At 34.8% G+C, this 17,497-nt stretch overlaps 1 protein-coding gene across 2 annotated transcripts; it reads left to right on the top strand.

Annotated features, from left to right (window-relative positions):
* The first annotated feature begins 51 nt into the window (after nucleotides 1-51).
* LOC113506740 (THAP domain-containing protein 3-like) lies at nucleotides 52-1,699 on the top strand. 2 transcript variants are annotated; one of them, XM_026889572.1, is made up of 5 exons: nucleotides 52-337; nucleotides 669-849; nucleotides 921-989; nucleotides 1,072-1,197; nucleotides 1,288-1,699. In XM_026889572.1, the coding sequence occupies exons 1-5, from the start codon at nucleotides 258-260 to the stop codon at nucleotides 1,462-1,464; spliced, it is 633 nt and encodes a 210-aa protein (XP_026745373.1). In that variant the 5' UTR covers nucleotides 52-257; the 3' UTR covers nucleotides 1,465-1,699. The 2 variants fall into 2 exon arrangements, with proteins under 2 accessions (XP_026745373.1, XP_026745374.1); XM_026889573.1 differs by lacking the exon at nucleotides 1,072-1,197 and having other exon boundaries at nucleotides 54-337.
* The last annotated feature ends 15,798 nt before the right edge of the window (nucleotides 1,700-17,497 follow it).

Below are 17,497 nucleotides of genomic sequence, written 5' to 3'. Positions count from 1 at the left end.
CCCTCTGACATACGGTCAAGATAACATGTGTGAAGCAGACGGGGAACAGTCGTTTAGCTAAACATCAGCTGGCAAAGACTATAAAACCTCTTGACGGCGCATCCAGTGCTTTGACGTTCGAAAACTATTAGTATTTTGTCGCCTATATAAGCTATCTGTATGAGTGACCATTTTAGTTTGTGTCCAAGTGTTAGACCTGTGCGCACGCTAAATTATCGTAAATTGTTAAAATTATTTTGCAATTAAAACGCATTAAAATGCCTTCTTGTGCGGTGAAGTGGTGTGGGAAACATTCCAAGACATCGAGTTACAAAAAGGATGGTATAACTTTTCACCGGTAAGTAAGCAGAACGATTATTTTATTTATTTTTGTAGGTTATACGAGATCTGTATGTGTCAAGATAAAATGGATGGCGGGTGACAGATGCAAAGGTGCAGAAACGCGCGTTTATGTCTTTTGGAAAAGTCTCTTTCTTTCATTAGTCAATTCTAATGCGGGTATCTCTTTCTTCCAATTTGTAGGTTTATCGTAAAAAATAGTGCTGTTACTTTTAGCTGAAGTCAATTCAAACAAATATCGATAATCACAAAATAAAATTTAAGAAAAATTATATGAAGAATTTCATTACTATTTTGCTCAATTAATTAAGTACATGTTTTCATTTTAGGTTTCCGAAGATTCCGGAACTAAAAGAAAAGTGGATGAATAAAATTAATAGGGAAAATTGGTTCCCAACGAAATACAGTGCTGTCTGTTCAAGGCACTTCACACCTGATTGTTTTGAGTATTTAAAACAACGTCGCCGTTTATTTAGTTCAGCAATACCAACAATGTTTCTACCAATTTTGGTACGATTTGTTTTATTGATAAAATGCTAAGAAAAGTCAAAACATAAATATAAAACATTATTTTATTACAGGCTTCACCTTATAGTTTGACTGAGTCTAATACTAACGTACCTGGGCCTTCGCATCACAATACCGGCCAAGTAAGTTGATTTTTTTTATGATAGGTCAGTGGATTAAATTTAATGTAACTGCGGTTGTTGTACCCGATATTTTCAATTTTAGAGTTTATCATCAAAAACAGAAGTGCATTCTGAAGTTAATACAATAATTGAAGACCAGACTCTTGTGCCGTGCGGTCTACTAGATGATAGTCACATTCTTAGGCCTTCCCATGTTTATGACAGTCCCGTAAGCTTAATTTTATAATATTTCACATATTACTTTATAACTAAGTAGTTCTGTTAAGTCCACTATTAATATTTCTTATTATATTTTCAGAGTTCAACAATGAATACCAAAGTAATAGTAGACCCAGAAATTGGTGAGCTCAGTCCACGAAAACGCAAAATGAAACGACAAATAGACCATCTAATATATTCTCTAAATAACAAGAAAAAACATGTAAAGAGGCTTCAAGACAAAAATAGAGTGTTGGTAAAAAAAATGCGAATCTAAAAGAAATTTTAAATACATTGTCTCAAAAATCTTATATAACCGAAGAAAATGAAAATATTTTATCCTGCATAGGTGTACAAAATCGAGAACTAGTTAAACGTCAAATACTTAAATCTAAAACAGGACATATGCCAAAACTAAAATACTCTCCAGAATTACGAGCGTTCGCTTTGACACTGCATTTCTATTCGCCAAAGGCATATAATTTTGTAAGAAAAACATTTAGTACATGTTTACCAGCACGAGCACGCTCAGAAAGTGGTATCAGTCGGTTGATGGTAAACCAGGGTTTACGAAAGAGGCGATTGATGCCATTAAAATCAAAGCGACAGAATCAAAACAAAAACTTTACGCTACTATTATATTTGATGAAATGGCTATAAGAAGCGGAGTCGAATATCACCCCCAAGGCCGGAGGTATTATGGCCACGTTAGTTTCGGTACCAGCTTGGAAACAGATTGCCAAGATGAAGCCAAGGAAGCACTAGTATTTTTGTTGGTACCGATCAACGCTTCCTGGAAAATTCCAATTGGATATTTTTTAATAAATGGCGTTAACTCTGAGCAGAAAGTGGCTCTTTTAACGGAAGCCATTCATTTAGTAGAAGAAGCTGGTGTTGGAATTAAAGCTGTCACATTTGACGGTTGTCCAGCGAATTTGACGATGGCCAAAAAGTTAGGCTGTTCTTTTGAAGGTAGTAATTTCAATACTACCTTTAAAAACCCCAGCAATGATGATAAAATTGCAGTATTTCTAGATCCGGCGCACATGATAAAGCTAATAAGAAATGCGTTCGAGTGCTATAAAAATTTTCAAGACAAACATGGTGAGACCATTTCCTGGCAACACCTTGTAAATTTACATAATTTTGCAAGAAGCAGAAAATTTTCATCTTGCTAATCGCATCAGAGCAGCTCACATATTTTTTAAAAGTAAAATAATGAAAGTGAGCTTGGCTACCCAAATTTTTAGCAAGAGTGTGTCAGATTCACTCATGTTTTGCAAGGAACAACTCAATTTACGGGAATTTGAGCAGGTTACACCGACAGCACGTTTTTTGGACTTGATAAATGACCTATTTGATATCCTAGACTCGCATACCCACGGTTACGGCCTGAAAAGGGCGGTAAATGTTGAAAATGCAACCAATGTGCTAGTAAAACTTAGGGCTTCAAAAGATACTTTATTAAACTTGTCTACTCAGATAAAAATAAAAAATACTGATCAAACTGTTCTACTCATAAAATCACCAAGATATACTGGATTTCTAGGATTTTGTGTATGTATCGAAAGTGCGATATACCTTATCCAGGACCTCGTTGTAAATCCAAACTACGCATTAAAATACTTACCACTCCACAAAATCAGCCAGGATCATTTGGAGCATTTTTTTGGAAGTGTAAGATGTCATGGGGGTTCAAACAATAATCCCAGCGCTCGACAGTTCGAGAGTATTTATAAAAAGCTTCTCACCTATGCACAAATAAGAAATAGCGGCAGTGGAAATTGCTCTGCTTTACATCAAATGTCTATTTTGCAATGTACATCACCAGTGGATCGTATCAATGTCACAACACGATACAGAGACCTTACAGACACACATGAAAAGTCAATTGAAAGCGAAAATGTAGATTTTCCTGAACTTGAAGATCTTACACACGTTTCAGAATTTGGTGAAAGGGTTCTTGAATACATGGCCGGCTACACCGTCCATGCATTGATAAAGAAATTAAAATGTCAAACGTGTATTGGAGCTTTGATTGGCTTAGAAAATGTTAACTCCTTACAGTACCAAAAAGATCTAAATAAGAACAAGTTACTTTATGGTTCCACCACCGTTATAGAAATTTGTCGCCGTTGTGAAATGTACATAAAGAGGGCGATCAAAGAAAACGGATCCAAAGTACTGCCCTCAAAATGTAATACAGATTACTTCATCCGATTAGTTATGAAATCGTTCATCGGGAAAAAATTATTCCCGGAAATATTATTTCATCAATTTGAAGTAGAAAGCTCTAATCACTTGATTGATTTAACAAAATGCATAATCCAAAAGTACGTAGACGCTCGATTGTCATTTTTAACTAAGCACAATCAGGACCCTAAAGCTTTTATACGCAAAACTTACACTAAACTTATTCATTTTAAAAATCAGTAATAACTTATTTCGGTTTGTTCATTAATATTTAAATTCTAGTTTTTCGTTACCACCACCTTTACTATAATATCATTTTGAGAGCGTCAGAATTGTGAGTGTTTTTTTAAGAACTCTTAATTAAATCTCTTTGGCTTTGAAAGTTTTGAAGGTTTGTGTTTGTTTGTGTCTTTAAAATTAAAAAAAATACGGTTGGATAAAGTTGATTAAACATTTTATTTTTGTTTGGTGTATCATTTTTTATCCTAATGGTACTACTTTACATACCTACTGTGCACATTACCTACCACCACCTACAACCACATCAAGTTGCATATCTATTTCACAACCTCAATAATAAGGGCCGTTCTAGTACATTTTGCACATGGCAATTATAGATTATATGAAGTTTTTAACAAAATCACATTTATACATTATTTTATTTTACCATCATTACCTTTCATTTAAATAGGGTATTTCTACGACTATTTGTATAGTCGAATTAAAAGAATCATAAAGTCGATTTATCGATATCGATTAATTTGGAAAAAAATTATTGAACGGCACTTTGCAGAAATATTTGTACTGACATTGTTGCATTAGCCAATCACAAGCGCGCATTTTTCTTCACTCCCCGACCCGCTGTTGTGAGTCGCGTTCTTAGAAGAAATAAGCCTATCGGCTCTCAAGTGGTTAGATTCTCTTTGCATCGTGCGGTACTGCTCTGCCACGCGACGAGGTCCATTCTGCACATGTAACACAAGCTTCTTGACAGTTAAGCACCTCACATTAATAACCACTTGTAGTCATCTTGTAGTTGTCAGAAAAATCATCGTAAATCACATTGATGGGTGTTTGAGGAAAGCTGTTAGATTGTAAAAACGTGTTACATACTTGTTATGGCTCATTGTGGTGCGTTATCTTTTATCTTGCCGACATGAGTTATCGTCATACAGTACAATACTTGGCTATTTAACAGATCGGTTTGTTGGATTGCTTTCTTCTGATTCAGAAGTGCGCTTGTTCTTAATAAAACTATCACAACAATTACTGTCAGACAAATATAAACTGTATACTACTAAATAAAGCTAGTTACAAACCGTATAATAAAAGTGAAACGTGCAATCATTTAATTAATGGGGATTTGTATCAAGTTGCTGAATCACTCCGCTGATTGTTAAGGCCTCCTCCCGAATTGGTTGCGATCAGCTTCTTTAATACCCGAATGATAAGCAGAAATGAATTAAACGAGCTATGAGCACTGCCCGAATTATCTGAAGCTATCCGAGCAACACTGTGGTCGCAACTTTGAAGGCAAATTCGTTTAAATTCGATCAGATATACAGAAAAACTGGTGTGTAATTTATTACTACAGAAGAAGTGTTACTGTTCGTTCCACTTGAGTTAATCAATTAAATGCTTTTCAAATATTCGAAGTATTCTCCAAAGAATCATGCAAAAAATTAACGATCTGGTCCAATTTAGGAAAGTGCACAGTATTTTTTTTAGCTTATTTTTCGGCTAATGTTCATGGTTTTAATGGTCTAAGTCGAAATACGAGAACACTACAATAGGGCCAATATCTTTGCATGATAGGTCTTCGCACTTTGCAACAAGAACAGACTTCGACCTTCATAGATAATGTCGCCTATAAGTTTATAGCAATTACAGAAATGAAGCTACTCGATTTTACAACATTCAATTCAAGGGAGATAGCATATTACATTCCATAATCCATTTACACTATATTATCAAAAAACAGTAATAAAGCCATACAAACGTTTTCGTTTCTCCCTTTTTCAACACCATACAAACATTTAACCAATTTCGGCACGTTACGGGCTGAAACAGACGAGTCAAATAACGTCCAATTCGTAAAGGTACTTGTGTTTACGGCATCAAGGGCCCTCGTGTCTGCACCCCTCTAGTCCCTGCACAGCTCTAGTGGATGCCGAATGTAGGACGAGAGTGATGAATGCCCTCTTAATAGTGTTTTTATTATGATTGTGTTAACATCTGTACTTACGTGCATGTGTTTTTGGGAATGACTTACATATTTTGATGCTAATGATAAGATATCAAAGAATGTTTTTAGTTGAATATTGAAATCGGTTGACGGAGGTAACCAAATAAAAGAATACTACACAGAAAAATTGCGTAATTTATCATACACATAGTAGATGCTTACTTACATTGACGCTAGTTAACGATTCGACGATCGACAAATTGCAATCAAACACTCGAAGGCATAACACGATTTGTAACGCCCTTGCAATGATTACAACCTCACAACCTACAGACGTTAATTGACCTACAAATGCTTCGTAAACCTATATTATAGCGGAACCAGATCATAGCAAACTGGTTACGTGCAAACATAGTTGATTAAAACCCATGTGTTCGCCGAGGGGGTACGATTCGGCCATTCGGGGTCAACGATCTTACCCACGTGGTACGATCAAAATTTATTAGCCATAATTTAGACCACAACAGATATTCGGCAAACATAGTGTTGAATGTAGAGAAGGCCAGATTTAACAAATTATCGATTTCGAACAATTAATTTAACTGTTACGGTTTGTTTTATATAACAGTCCATCAAACAGTCTTTCAAGTTTGTGAAACCAACTGCTTTCACAAATTTGTTGCGGTTTTAACAAAATCTTCAACGGACTTTACTTTATTTAGAATCCTATAAAACTTTATAGGTTTTCGTGCCTATAAACAAATGCTTCAACATTCCTAATTAGTATCAGAGTCAGAGGAATGTGCTTCCTGTACACGCTAAAAATGGAGGAAATTGTGCAAGAAAAAACATGAGTTTTATAAATATGGCAGGTAATTTGACATTGTGGTCTGTGAGACCAGCGTGTCGGGCAGACAAAGCTTTTTTTCGGGTTTATCTAGATAGATTGTTCGAAATTTTATGTGGTAAAGGTAAAAAGCACTAGATAGTAAGTACAGTATTCATAAGTTTTGTAACACGAGCGCACCCGAAGCCGATAGCTAGTTTAGTATACTTTGAACAGCTGTGAGTCTATTGATTTTCGGGGAAGTTCTCTTTCACGCGCAGTAAACTCTCAAATCCTGGTAACTTAGTAGGACAACTACGGTTTGAAACCGTTTGAAGTTTATTTGAAATACTTTTGAGAGGATTTGAAAGACTTCAATTGCCCTCTTTACAACGTCAATGACGAAGATTACTAGCAGGTTAGATGAAAATACGCGTAAATTCCACTGTTTATATGCGATCGTGTCCTTTTATGAAGCTTCTGTCGGTAAATAGATCTTACCGAGATGAAACTTTTGTCTGAGGGAAGCTTCAGCCAGATACCCAAGGAAGAAATGACGACATGAAGAAATTTTGCCGTTTAGCATAGTGCAAACAATGCACGTTTATTTCATTTCTGAGTTTATTTTTTTGTACATTAGAAGCTCCAGACAATTACTTCAATAAAATACTCTAAGTATAAAGGTCTGAGTCAGTATGCAAAGCAATATAATTTGGTTCGCACACATTCCCAGATGTTTGTCTCAACGGCACTGAGAATATCTAATGCTGTGTGAAGAATTTTTATGACTCCACAGGCAAGTGCGATAGATACACAACAAGTGTATATGAAATACTTTATGTACATTAATTATAAAAGCACTTTATTGGATAGGTGTTCATAGATATTTTTTCAAGCGTGCCGTTATTAAGTATCTTTCAAGAGGAAATTTGGACTATTATCGTTTTTACATTACAATTTTGCAGGGACATGTCTTGTTTTCACAGAAGTAATGTACACTTGATTTAAAAAAATATATTGTCAAGGGTATTTATACTGTTAACTATGTCAAATAACCTAGGCACATAGAGACTCAGCCAAGCGATAAATCAGAAATTAAGTAATCGAACGTGCTTATTTGCGGTCATAGACAATCTTGTCTATTGGTTGTGTTTGTATAGATAAAAAGAAATTATTACTTGTCATTACTTGGAAGCAAAACGTTGACAAAACGATATTGTTACTTATTTCCTTATCTTAATTGATTAATTGTTGGGCAAGTGTATGTTTGTATGTTTCTGGGTGGTAGAACTTCGATATTGACAACGAAGTAATCACTTATCTGATAATGAGCTTTGGTAAAGTTTACAAATTGTCGGAGATTTCACTTCAATGATGATACTTGAAAAAATAGGTTTGTTTTGTTTTTAGAGGCGAGCAGAAGATTGTTGACGAATAGAGAAGCAAGTTAAAATTATAAGAGGAAACTTTCTGTTTTTTAACCAATTTTCTATCACAATAAATGCGTGTGCTTTAATATCACGCTTCGTTAGAACCTTAATTCGAAAACACATAGAATACGCAATCGTTAACTGAATCGAATTAATTTATTGGAAAGAAAGCAATCTCTACAAGTGAGAGTAAAAGAAGGAAATTAACTTCTAAATTACGGGAAATAAAATAAGAACGGATTTTTATAGGAAGTTCTTTTTAATATACAGATCAATATGAAAGATTTATGAGTAAGCCAATGTCCATTTACAATTCTTTGATAATACAACGTCGGACATAGTACTGTCCAAACCAGTCAAAGTCATGTCAAAAATCTCTCAATTTTAGGCTATTCGACGGGGTAAGATATTTTTGGAATAGCAAGATATATATATAAGGCGCCAAGAAGATTTTCCGACTGTTTGGAATTTTATATTATGATGGTATTTTTACTCCTTCAATAAGTGTGTATGTTCTATATTAGATAAGAAACTACCTTTACTGCTATAATGTTGTGTCCTTCATTCACTTGTGTGTAGATAAACAGAAAACCAATAAATAAATGGTGAGACAAAAATATTTTGTCTATGTCATGTATTTGCGCTCTATTATAATTTGTAAAGTTTATACACCATACTTAGACAAACTGTCTAGTCCCAAATGAGCAATAAATATACCCATAACCTCTCCTAAAACTTCTTTACCGGACACCAAGTACCCCTGATAATCATTGAACCCAGCAAGCACTCTATAAGTTATCGCTAACATTCCTGTGCAGTTTGTTGCACCAAATTAGTCTACTTACAGTAAATTAAGAGTAAGCTGTGTTTAAGTAAGTAATGATGTAACTACAAATGGTACAATTGATACCGAGAGAGATAACTAAGTCATGGCGGAAGAGACCAAACTGAAGAAGATGAGAATGAAGTCAAGAATACAAGAATACAATGAAAATTACAAAGATAATTTCAAAGTTAATTTTGATATGTATTATTTTTATCAAAAAAATCTGTGATAATCTGTCATGATAGAAAGACTAGCCATACGCTAATACGGGATGTACCCTATTAGCATATATATAAGAAGTTTTGTGAAATTTCGCAAAATAATAATGTTATGGAATTTATATAGTCAAATTGTAACTAGTCGATTGCGTCACAGCAATCCAATCAAATTGTTAAGGAAAACTAACAGTTTCAGCTTTATTTGCTGTACTAGTAAATAGTTCATAATACGCAAAAGGTATATGTCAGCAATTTAATCCTTTATCTAAAGTTATGGGCAATAAATACTGGCCATACAGAGACTGCCAGCATTTCCGACATCCCTCTATAGAAAACGAAGGTTGAAATAAAAAGTAAAACGATGCTTGTTTATTTATTGAACGACACAGGGATGTAAAAATAAACGCTTTGACAACTAAAATAGATCACTGGCTGTTTCTAAAGCTGTATATTCACTGAGCAACTAATATCTAATAAGTTTAGGGTTTCCGTTTTTGAAATATGAAAGATGAACACAATGAGACATTGGTCGTATAGTATGCGTCGGGACGGTTATAGTGTTATGCTCTATCAAAATTATGATAGCCAATCAAGCAAATGGGAAAGACAGGTGGGCACGTGATGAGAATTTAATATTTTGCGACAGTATTTTGTGATCTCATGTTTATAAACAGTTTATGGAAATGGTTACCAAAGATCCATTTAGAGCTTTTAGGTAGTTAGCAATGAGGATTTACTAGAACTTAATAGAACTTAAGTTATGACCATGCGAAGAACTATCAGTCAATATACACAATAATGCAATGTATAAAGCACTGCAGCACTTGAAGAGAAGCTAACACAAAAATACCATTAGGAAAGCATCTGCTCATCTGAAAGCAACTCGTAACACTGCGGTTCTTTGGTTTGCTACCAAAGAACCGCAGTGTTACGAGTAAGTTTTGTTATAATATCGGTTGCCCAGTGAACACAGCTTTATTTCGCATCAACTGCTCTTGGACTGTCTAAGCATTCTGAATCACTGTGGAACTGTAGTTCTTTTATGTCTGCGGTACTTCCTTGATTTTATGAGGATTTTCTAGCGCGAGTCGACTTACGTTACAAAGTTAATTATAAAGTAATACGAGATGACTTTCAAAGGAGGTTTTTTAATTAAAAATAGCTCAATGATTAATAAGGCAATGCTTTTAGTTTTATATTTCTTGCTTCATCATTCGCCTAGCCTTTTCCCAACTAAGTTGGGGTCGGCTACCAGTTAGACTGGTTGTCAGACTTTTCTAGCTTCTGACTACCTTGTAACGACTGTTAAAGATGTAGGAATAACAGCCGGGACCCACAATTTAACGTGCCTTCCGAAACACGGATTTTATATTTATACTAGCTGACCCAGCAAACGTTGTTTTGCCTAATAAATTATTTCTAGTTGTATTTATTTTTAGTGCCACATTATAAAAAAATAAAAACAAAAATTTTTTTTTTTTGGACTAAATTTTGAGCAACCCTTAGCGGTATGAAAAATAGATGTTGTTCTATTCTCAGACCTACCCAATATGTAAACAAAATTTCATAAGAATCGGTCGAACCGTTTCGGAGGAGTACGGTAACTAACATCGTGACACGGGAATTTTATATATTAGAAGATTTCTTGCTTATGTAACTTTAAAGAATTGCAAGAGCATTATCCGCTAAATAGATGAGCCCACAAAGTCATAACAAGAATACTATGTGCATCCTACTGTATTCTACCCGAAAAGTGAAGAAGCCCAAATATGTGGACAAAAATGCAAATCTGCTCCTTATCTGACATAAACATTATAAAGCTCAATAAGCCACAATTTTCACGAGAAACAATAATTTTCTTAGAACTTGGGCAAGACAGCCGAAGGTCGAACTGTAAGTAGGGGCCTATTATGCAGTCAATTCCACCGCGTCACGGATGATCGATGCCATGATCATAACCAGACATTATCCACCATCGCATCGGACGGATTACTAGAAAGTCAGATACGCTTGATCACAATCACATATTTATTCATGGCAACGTTAGATAATACCATGTAATTGGCCTCGCAGTAAATGTTTAAGTAACAGATGGAAGACATTATCATATTGATGTTATCGTTGCACGGAAGATTTATGGGCTGGAACTTGAGTTGGAAAATAGCCGACAATTTGACACATCACGATTGGAAATGACTCGTGAGAAAGGTTATTTACTGTACGTAACTCAACAATTAACGTTTTCTAACCTATTACCTACTGTGGGACTTGAAAGCTTGCTATCACAGAACTGGGGGTTTAAATATGGACTTATAGGCTTATCCAGACGTATGTCTAAGGGACGAATGTAATATTTCGCCGTCAAAATGCATGAGGGATAACGGTAGAAAGTTTGGTTTAGAGCTTCGTTCCATGCCAAATGTTTATAAAATGGGACTGCGTCTGCCTTTACCGTTTCAACAAGGTTATGCGGATTAGTTTTCATTCAGCGTTAGGAAATATCACTGCAGTGCGTAATTCCGCAAAATTAAATGTTCATAAACGACACTTCAATTCCAGACTTTTTCGCTTAAAATATTGCCTTTTATCTCACTACGGCTACACCTGTAATTTTTCTTAACACAATTAAAACGTGGCTTAAAGGTGTCTTATAAATATTCAACACTTGACCTCCGTGGTTGCTATTAAGGCAATTTGTAAGTTCGTCGCGTTTCGTGATGTCCCAGACGTCGTTAATACCCTCTGGTTCACTGTCCCAGCTTTTTACGTACCGGCTATGGGTATCTTGGCATTAAGACCATAGAAGGCATGATAACGTTTTTTTGGTTTATAATGTTGACAAACATTGCTTATGCTTCTGGTTTTTGGAAATATCATACACAGAAGAATTTATTGTAATAAAGAAAGTGAGCAATTCCGTAATGAATATAATGGTGATAGGACCATTTAAATAAATTTTGAGCATAAAAAATAACATTTTGATGAAAGATATTGAAGTCATTGAAGATCACCTTTAGACTTTAGTGGACTGCTGGTAATTTAGGATAAGGAGTTTTTTGCAGTGTCCATCAAAACAAAATATGATTAGTTTGTTTTCTGATAACCAATACATGGTGAATTATCTGTTATTGCTCTAATAGATAAATTAGTGACAACAACATGGTGCTCGTCGTGAGTTAACTTAGATTTCCTAATTAGTAGGACATTAGTTGACAGTTATTAGTGGTATTTAGCACACAGTACGGAGATAATAGCAGTACCTAGAATGAACACATCCTGTTTACAGTGTTTGATAGGAAAACTATATTTACTGGCTGACTTCTAGGTATTTCTTTTAATAAAAAATATAACTTTAAGTTATGTATGTAAGAGGTTTACCGTGTTTTTATAGGACTACCGACTTCAACGCTTTTGCCAAAAAAAAAACAATTTACCTTTTTTCAACATAATCATTTTCATGTGATAATTTATATAATGGTCAATATTCTTGAACTTTATGAAGACCAGGAATGTTTTAAAAATCGTATGTGTTATGGAATGGTACATGTAAGGAACCAGCATTCATGTAAATTATTAAAAAAAAACAAACACCAAGTTAGCACTCAATTATCGACGAATTCAAAATTATTTGATTACACTCGATTCAAGTTAAACCCATTTCAAAGGGATTGCAGATGCAAACTAAAATATTACGTGCCAGGCAGGTAGGCATTAATGGTCGGAACCACTTGCACGAAAATTGCAAATCGATGTTTGGGTTGCAAAAAATACAAAATTTGTCACACAGCTGCCGGAGTCAGACCTACCAGCGACCTAAAATAAGAATGTTGTAGATGTGGAAGAGGGATGCCGCTATGTACCTGTAGTGCGCTATCTACCTTACTCCCGTGCAATATTATTTAGTTAAAGACGTGGTAGGCGCGCGCACACCCAGGCACGCAGTATCGATGAATGATAATATCGATATAATTTACCGATTTTTTGCTTTAGTCTGGCTTCGATATTTCAATACAGATATTTGAAACAAGCCCTTTATAATTATAATGCGGTTATGTGGTTTACTGTTTATAAAATTAATCTTTATTGACAGCGCAATAACATTGTTGTTGATGAAATGTTTTAGGTAATTTATGTTTATTGATTAAAGCCCAATTACACGCCATCGAGATCTACCTTCGGCTGCTGTAAGTATTATAAATTGTTTAAAAGTACACTAAAGTGTACATACATAATGTAGTGTCTTATAATATAAAGAAATAAATATAGACAATAAACTACAAAGTAGCACGAAATATTGCCATCAATAAATATTATTATTTCATTATAAACGATAACAACTGCAACCTCTTTCCATGGTCGTTATCTAGAGAGAGCAAGACGGTGCATAACGTTATAAAAAAAGTAAGTAAAGGCGCGTGCACACCTGTCGTGCGTCGAGGAAGGATCTGCACATCTGTCCCGTCATTATACATATTGTATTGTAACGAGTATTGGTGTATCGCGGTGTTCCAAAAATTGGATGGTAATAAAAACATATTCACGAAATTGCTTTAAGGAATGCGATACTCATCTGTTTTTGACGAATGCATAAAATCAAAGTAGAACCTACTTTATTGGGTCCAGTATACTAAAAAAACTATACTTCAGTCTTGCTGCACTGAATCATAATGCATGTGATAAGCAACCTAAAAATAACTTAAAAAATTATCCGACTTAGGAGCTATGTGAAGGTTATTCTATTAAAAGAATGAGTCTTAAAAAATCGACATGTCTCCACTTTCACAGGTCACTGGTAACTCCCATAGCCAGTATATTTAATATCTATTAGTATTACTGTAGCACCTCTATCTGTCAAACGTATAAGAAAGAGTTTTTATTACGTTTTTAAATCATTGTTACTGGAATAAAAGTAACAATAAAACTTGTCTTACTATTAAAGTTTATAATTACACTCATAAAAGACTAGAATGAATGCCGTGTTTAGTACCAATACGCAATTAAAATATGACTTTCATATGTCATAGAATTACATTAAATTGTATCATTCTGTGTGATCTTAAAGAAATAAATGACAGAGTTTTCTTTTCTTACATGCGAAAGTATGATTGGGTGTGCGTGTTTTTGTTATCTCTTCACTATTAAACTACTGAAACGATTTCGATGAAATTTGATTTGAAGGAAGCTGACGCTTTGGATTAATACTCCGTAAAAGGAGTGTAACGTTTTACAGTTATAACTTACATCTATGAAGTTACTACTATGAATTACACAATTGTCAGAAGGAGTGAGAAACAAACACCAACTTGAATTATCCTTATGCATGTAAGGAAATACAGAGTTTTTGGTGCAAACGAACCGTGTTTGAAGTCACTAATGTCGTTACCATGACTTAATTTGCCGGATCAAACGGGCCAGCTCCCGTAGAAATTTAATAATCGTCGAGTTTTTGAATATCTCCAAACATTTCCTTTTAAGTTTTATACCTCATCACGGAAACACTGAGTCTCTCTTAAAAAAGCAGCTTACTGCTTTATTAAGAAGAATGATCGTTGGACCATTCTTCTTTTACTACAAACAGTTGCACACAACAAAATACAATTTATGACACATTTTTCGCTACAAAGTTTTACATTAAATGGAGTTTATTAGTTTACGATTATTTTTCTACTAAAATTCCTAAAAAATTCAACCTCACAACATGTGATCCAATAACTAAGAACAAGTACAGTCAACGATCCAGCAATCACCGCCATATAAGTAGGTCCTATAATCAAAAGGTAATAAGACGCTACACAATAAGATGTGACATAAGGCCACTTCCACGTCGTGATAGTAAGGGCAAGCGCCCCGGGCAGGGTCACCGTCGTGTCCACTCCCAGTCGCATGCCTATTATGGTCGCAAACCAGCGATTTTATCTCACTGACAACTATTTTGTACTGGCTTTGTGCTCAGGACGCCAGTGTTGTTTTTGACAAGCACTGATAACATGGTGCGTGGGAGGTTTTATTTTTAGGCCTCGGCTGTCATGATCGAGTGTCAAAGACAAATGAGGTCAGTTTCGATTAAATTCTCTGCAATAAAAAGGGATAGGAGAAGAATTTTTGGGTATGACAGGTGACATGAAGAAATTCGGTTGCAATGATTCTCCTTTTTAGAGTACAAAAGTGTTTGGTGAGTTATCACACATCTGGAAGTTCTAAAACTGAACGAAAAAAGGAACATACCTGCTGGGAGTGGATGGACTATCCATAAGAAATTCACAATCACTCCCAGAGTGGAATATGCCGTAAATATACCCTATGTTCCTAACCTCAGCTCCATTGAATCCTACTAACAAGACTTTCGCATTTATATTAGCCAAGATTATGGTCGCTCGTGTAGGACAATACCCCCGAGGCGATACAAAATACGTTACCCGCCATGTTCTAACGGTACCCCGTCTTTAAAACAGTTTGTATTTTATTAACCTTTAAAATAATTGCACGGTATCGATGCGATAACAGATCAATTTCTTTTATAGATCGACTAACCAAGCGTATATTCCTGTAACGCGGCAGAATGTAATTTTGCGCTGTAATTATCTTCTTGAGTTTTTGTGTTGAATAAATAATTGATTTTAATGTTTAATTGCTCAGTGATATTAATTAGATTACTTCGCAGCAACGATTTATGAACACCCATTATATATCGACATCGTGGTCAGTTTTGCAAAAAAGAATATTTTGCAGCTGGCTAAAATTTCTGAAAGCTATTAATAAGCTTCTGTATTCTTACTAAGAGTACCTTACCTATTTACAAAAATAATAATTAAGAAAAAAAAAATCAAATGTTTAGTCATGATTATTTTTAACCTAAAAACACGCAACACGTAAAACAATAATTAGTGTTACACTTACATTTAAAGCTGCTAATTATGATACCAAAACCTTTTAAAGATATTGTTAACAGAAATAAGCTTTTAAGCGAGTTTATTTTTATTCGGAACGCCTTTTTCGTGAGAACATGTTTGTTTTCATGTTTCACGTGTTTCGTTTTATTTTACGCGACGCATGTACCTATTTTAAAGTTGTTTTCCGATGCTCGCTTTGTTAAGAACAACAATCGAATTTTATTCTACAGAATTCTAAATTTGAAAAGTTGGAAACATGGACTTTTGTTTTTTGACACTATAATATTATTATTTTTTGCCATTACTTGATACTAGGTATAAAAATATCTAAAATAAAGGAATAATAATATAAAATGAATCTAATTGGATCCAATGTTTTTTACGCAAGTTGGTTGACTAATCTACATTTTTTAATTAAATTAGTTCATAAAATAATTCCAAGTCTTGAAAAGACCTAGACCTGTTAGTTTAGAAACTCTGATTACTTGTCCGAGCCTACTTTTTGCAACTACGAATCTCATTTAAGTTATACTTTGTAATAAAGTTTAATTTCTTCGTTGTATGATGAGTTTTCTAGTTTTTGTTTTGTGACGTCACAAAGCCTTTTTTCTTTGGCAGGCAATTTATAAGTGTTCTCTGGATGAGCCTGAGTGCCCATGTTAATTAACATAGAAAAAAAAGAGTGGCGCTTCCCTTTGTCTGTGGGAAGACGACACGTTTGGTAAGTCTGTCTAGTTCAAAAGCTTTTGTCGATGGTGCCATATTGATGTATGTGGGCTACGGTTTAAAAAAGAAATTTATTCCTGTAGATGGGACTTTCTATCTATTTTTAGGGTAATTAAAAAGGGTCACTGGCTGTCCGTCCAACTTTTCAACCTTTTTTCGTATGTTAAAGTTTTACGAGTTGAAACACGCACATTGTTTCCAAACAATCCACGATATATTCTGAATGACTCATTCTTTACTAGCCGAGCAACAGTTTACAAATTACAACATATCGCATCCGCAAATGTAACACAAGACGGGTCATTCACAAATATCTTTCTCGGAAACTGAACGAAAGGTCCGTGAATGGCATGGCGTTGACGCATCACCAGCGTACACGGAGTACCGGTGCTGTGACGTCATAGGCCGACATTAGGTCGTTGAAAACCGATAGTAATTCGTTTAGGCTACAGTATGCCTTGTAGACTCAACAAATAGTTCTAACGGTTTACACTGTATAATATGACAGAGCTAAGGTATACTCAACCACACGTCAGTGACTTACGAAAATCACCTTTATTGTTTCACGTTAGAGTCGTGTCGTGACAGCTTTTGCGATTTTTATTGTTATTCAAGTCAAGTGCCTTGTTTGTTAAATTAGGTTTTACGAATGAGTAGCTCCATTTACGAGGTTATTCAGAGTAGTTTCTCAGTTGCAACTGTCGGGGTTTTCATAATGAGCTAGTATTATATTACGACGGTAAGGACCAATGAAATATGATGTTGCAGTCAGCTGTTGTGTACAAGGTGTAAAATTATACGTATTAATTGGTACTACAAGGTAATGGTACACCTGAGGTCTCGCTCGTAGCCATCAATATTTTTTATAACATACAAAAAGAAATTATGCAAATAAATGTAGCCATCAATAAAAAAAAAATGCAAATTTAAAAAAGGACCAGTCTTTGGCACAAATATAAAAAAATACAAAAAAGTACCTACTACGGAAATAAAACGAATTTTTTTCCTAGCCCACT

Source organism: Trichoplusia ni (genome assembly GCF_003590095.1).
Source record: "Trichoplusia ni isolate ovarian cell line Hi5 chromosome 23 unlocalized genomic scaffold, tn1 tig00003812_group22, whole genome shotgun sequence".
Taxonomy (NCBI): Eukaryota; Metazoa; Arthropoda; class Insecta; order Lepidoptera; family Noctuidae; genus Trichoplusia; species Trichoplusia ni.
Note: the sequence above shows the minus strand (reverse complement) of the source record. Positions and strands in the feature narration are given on the sequence as shown.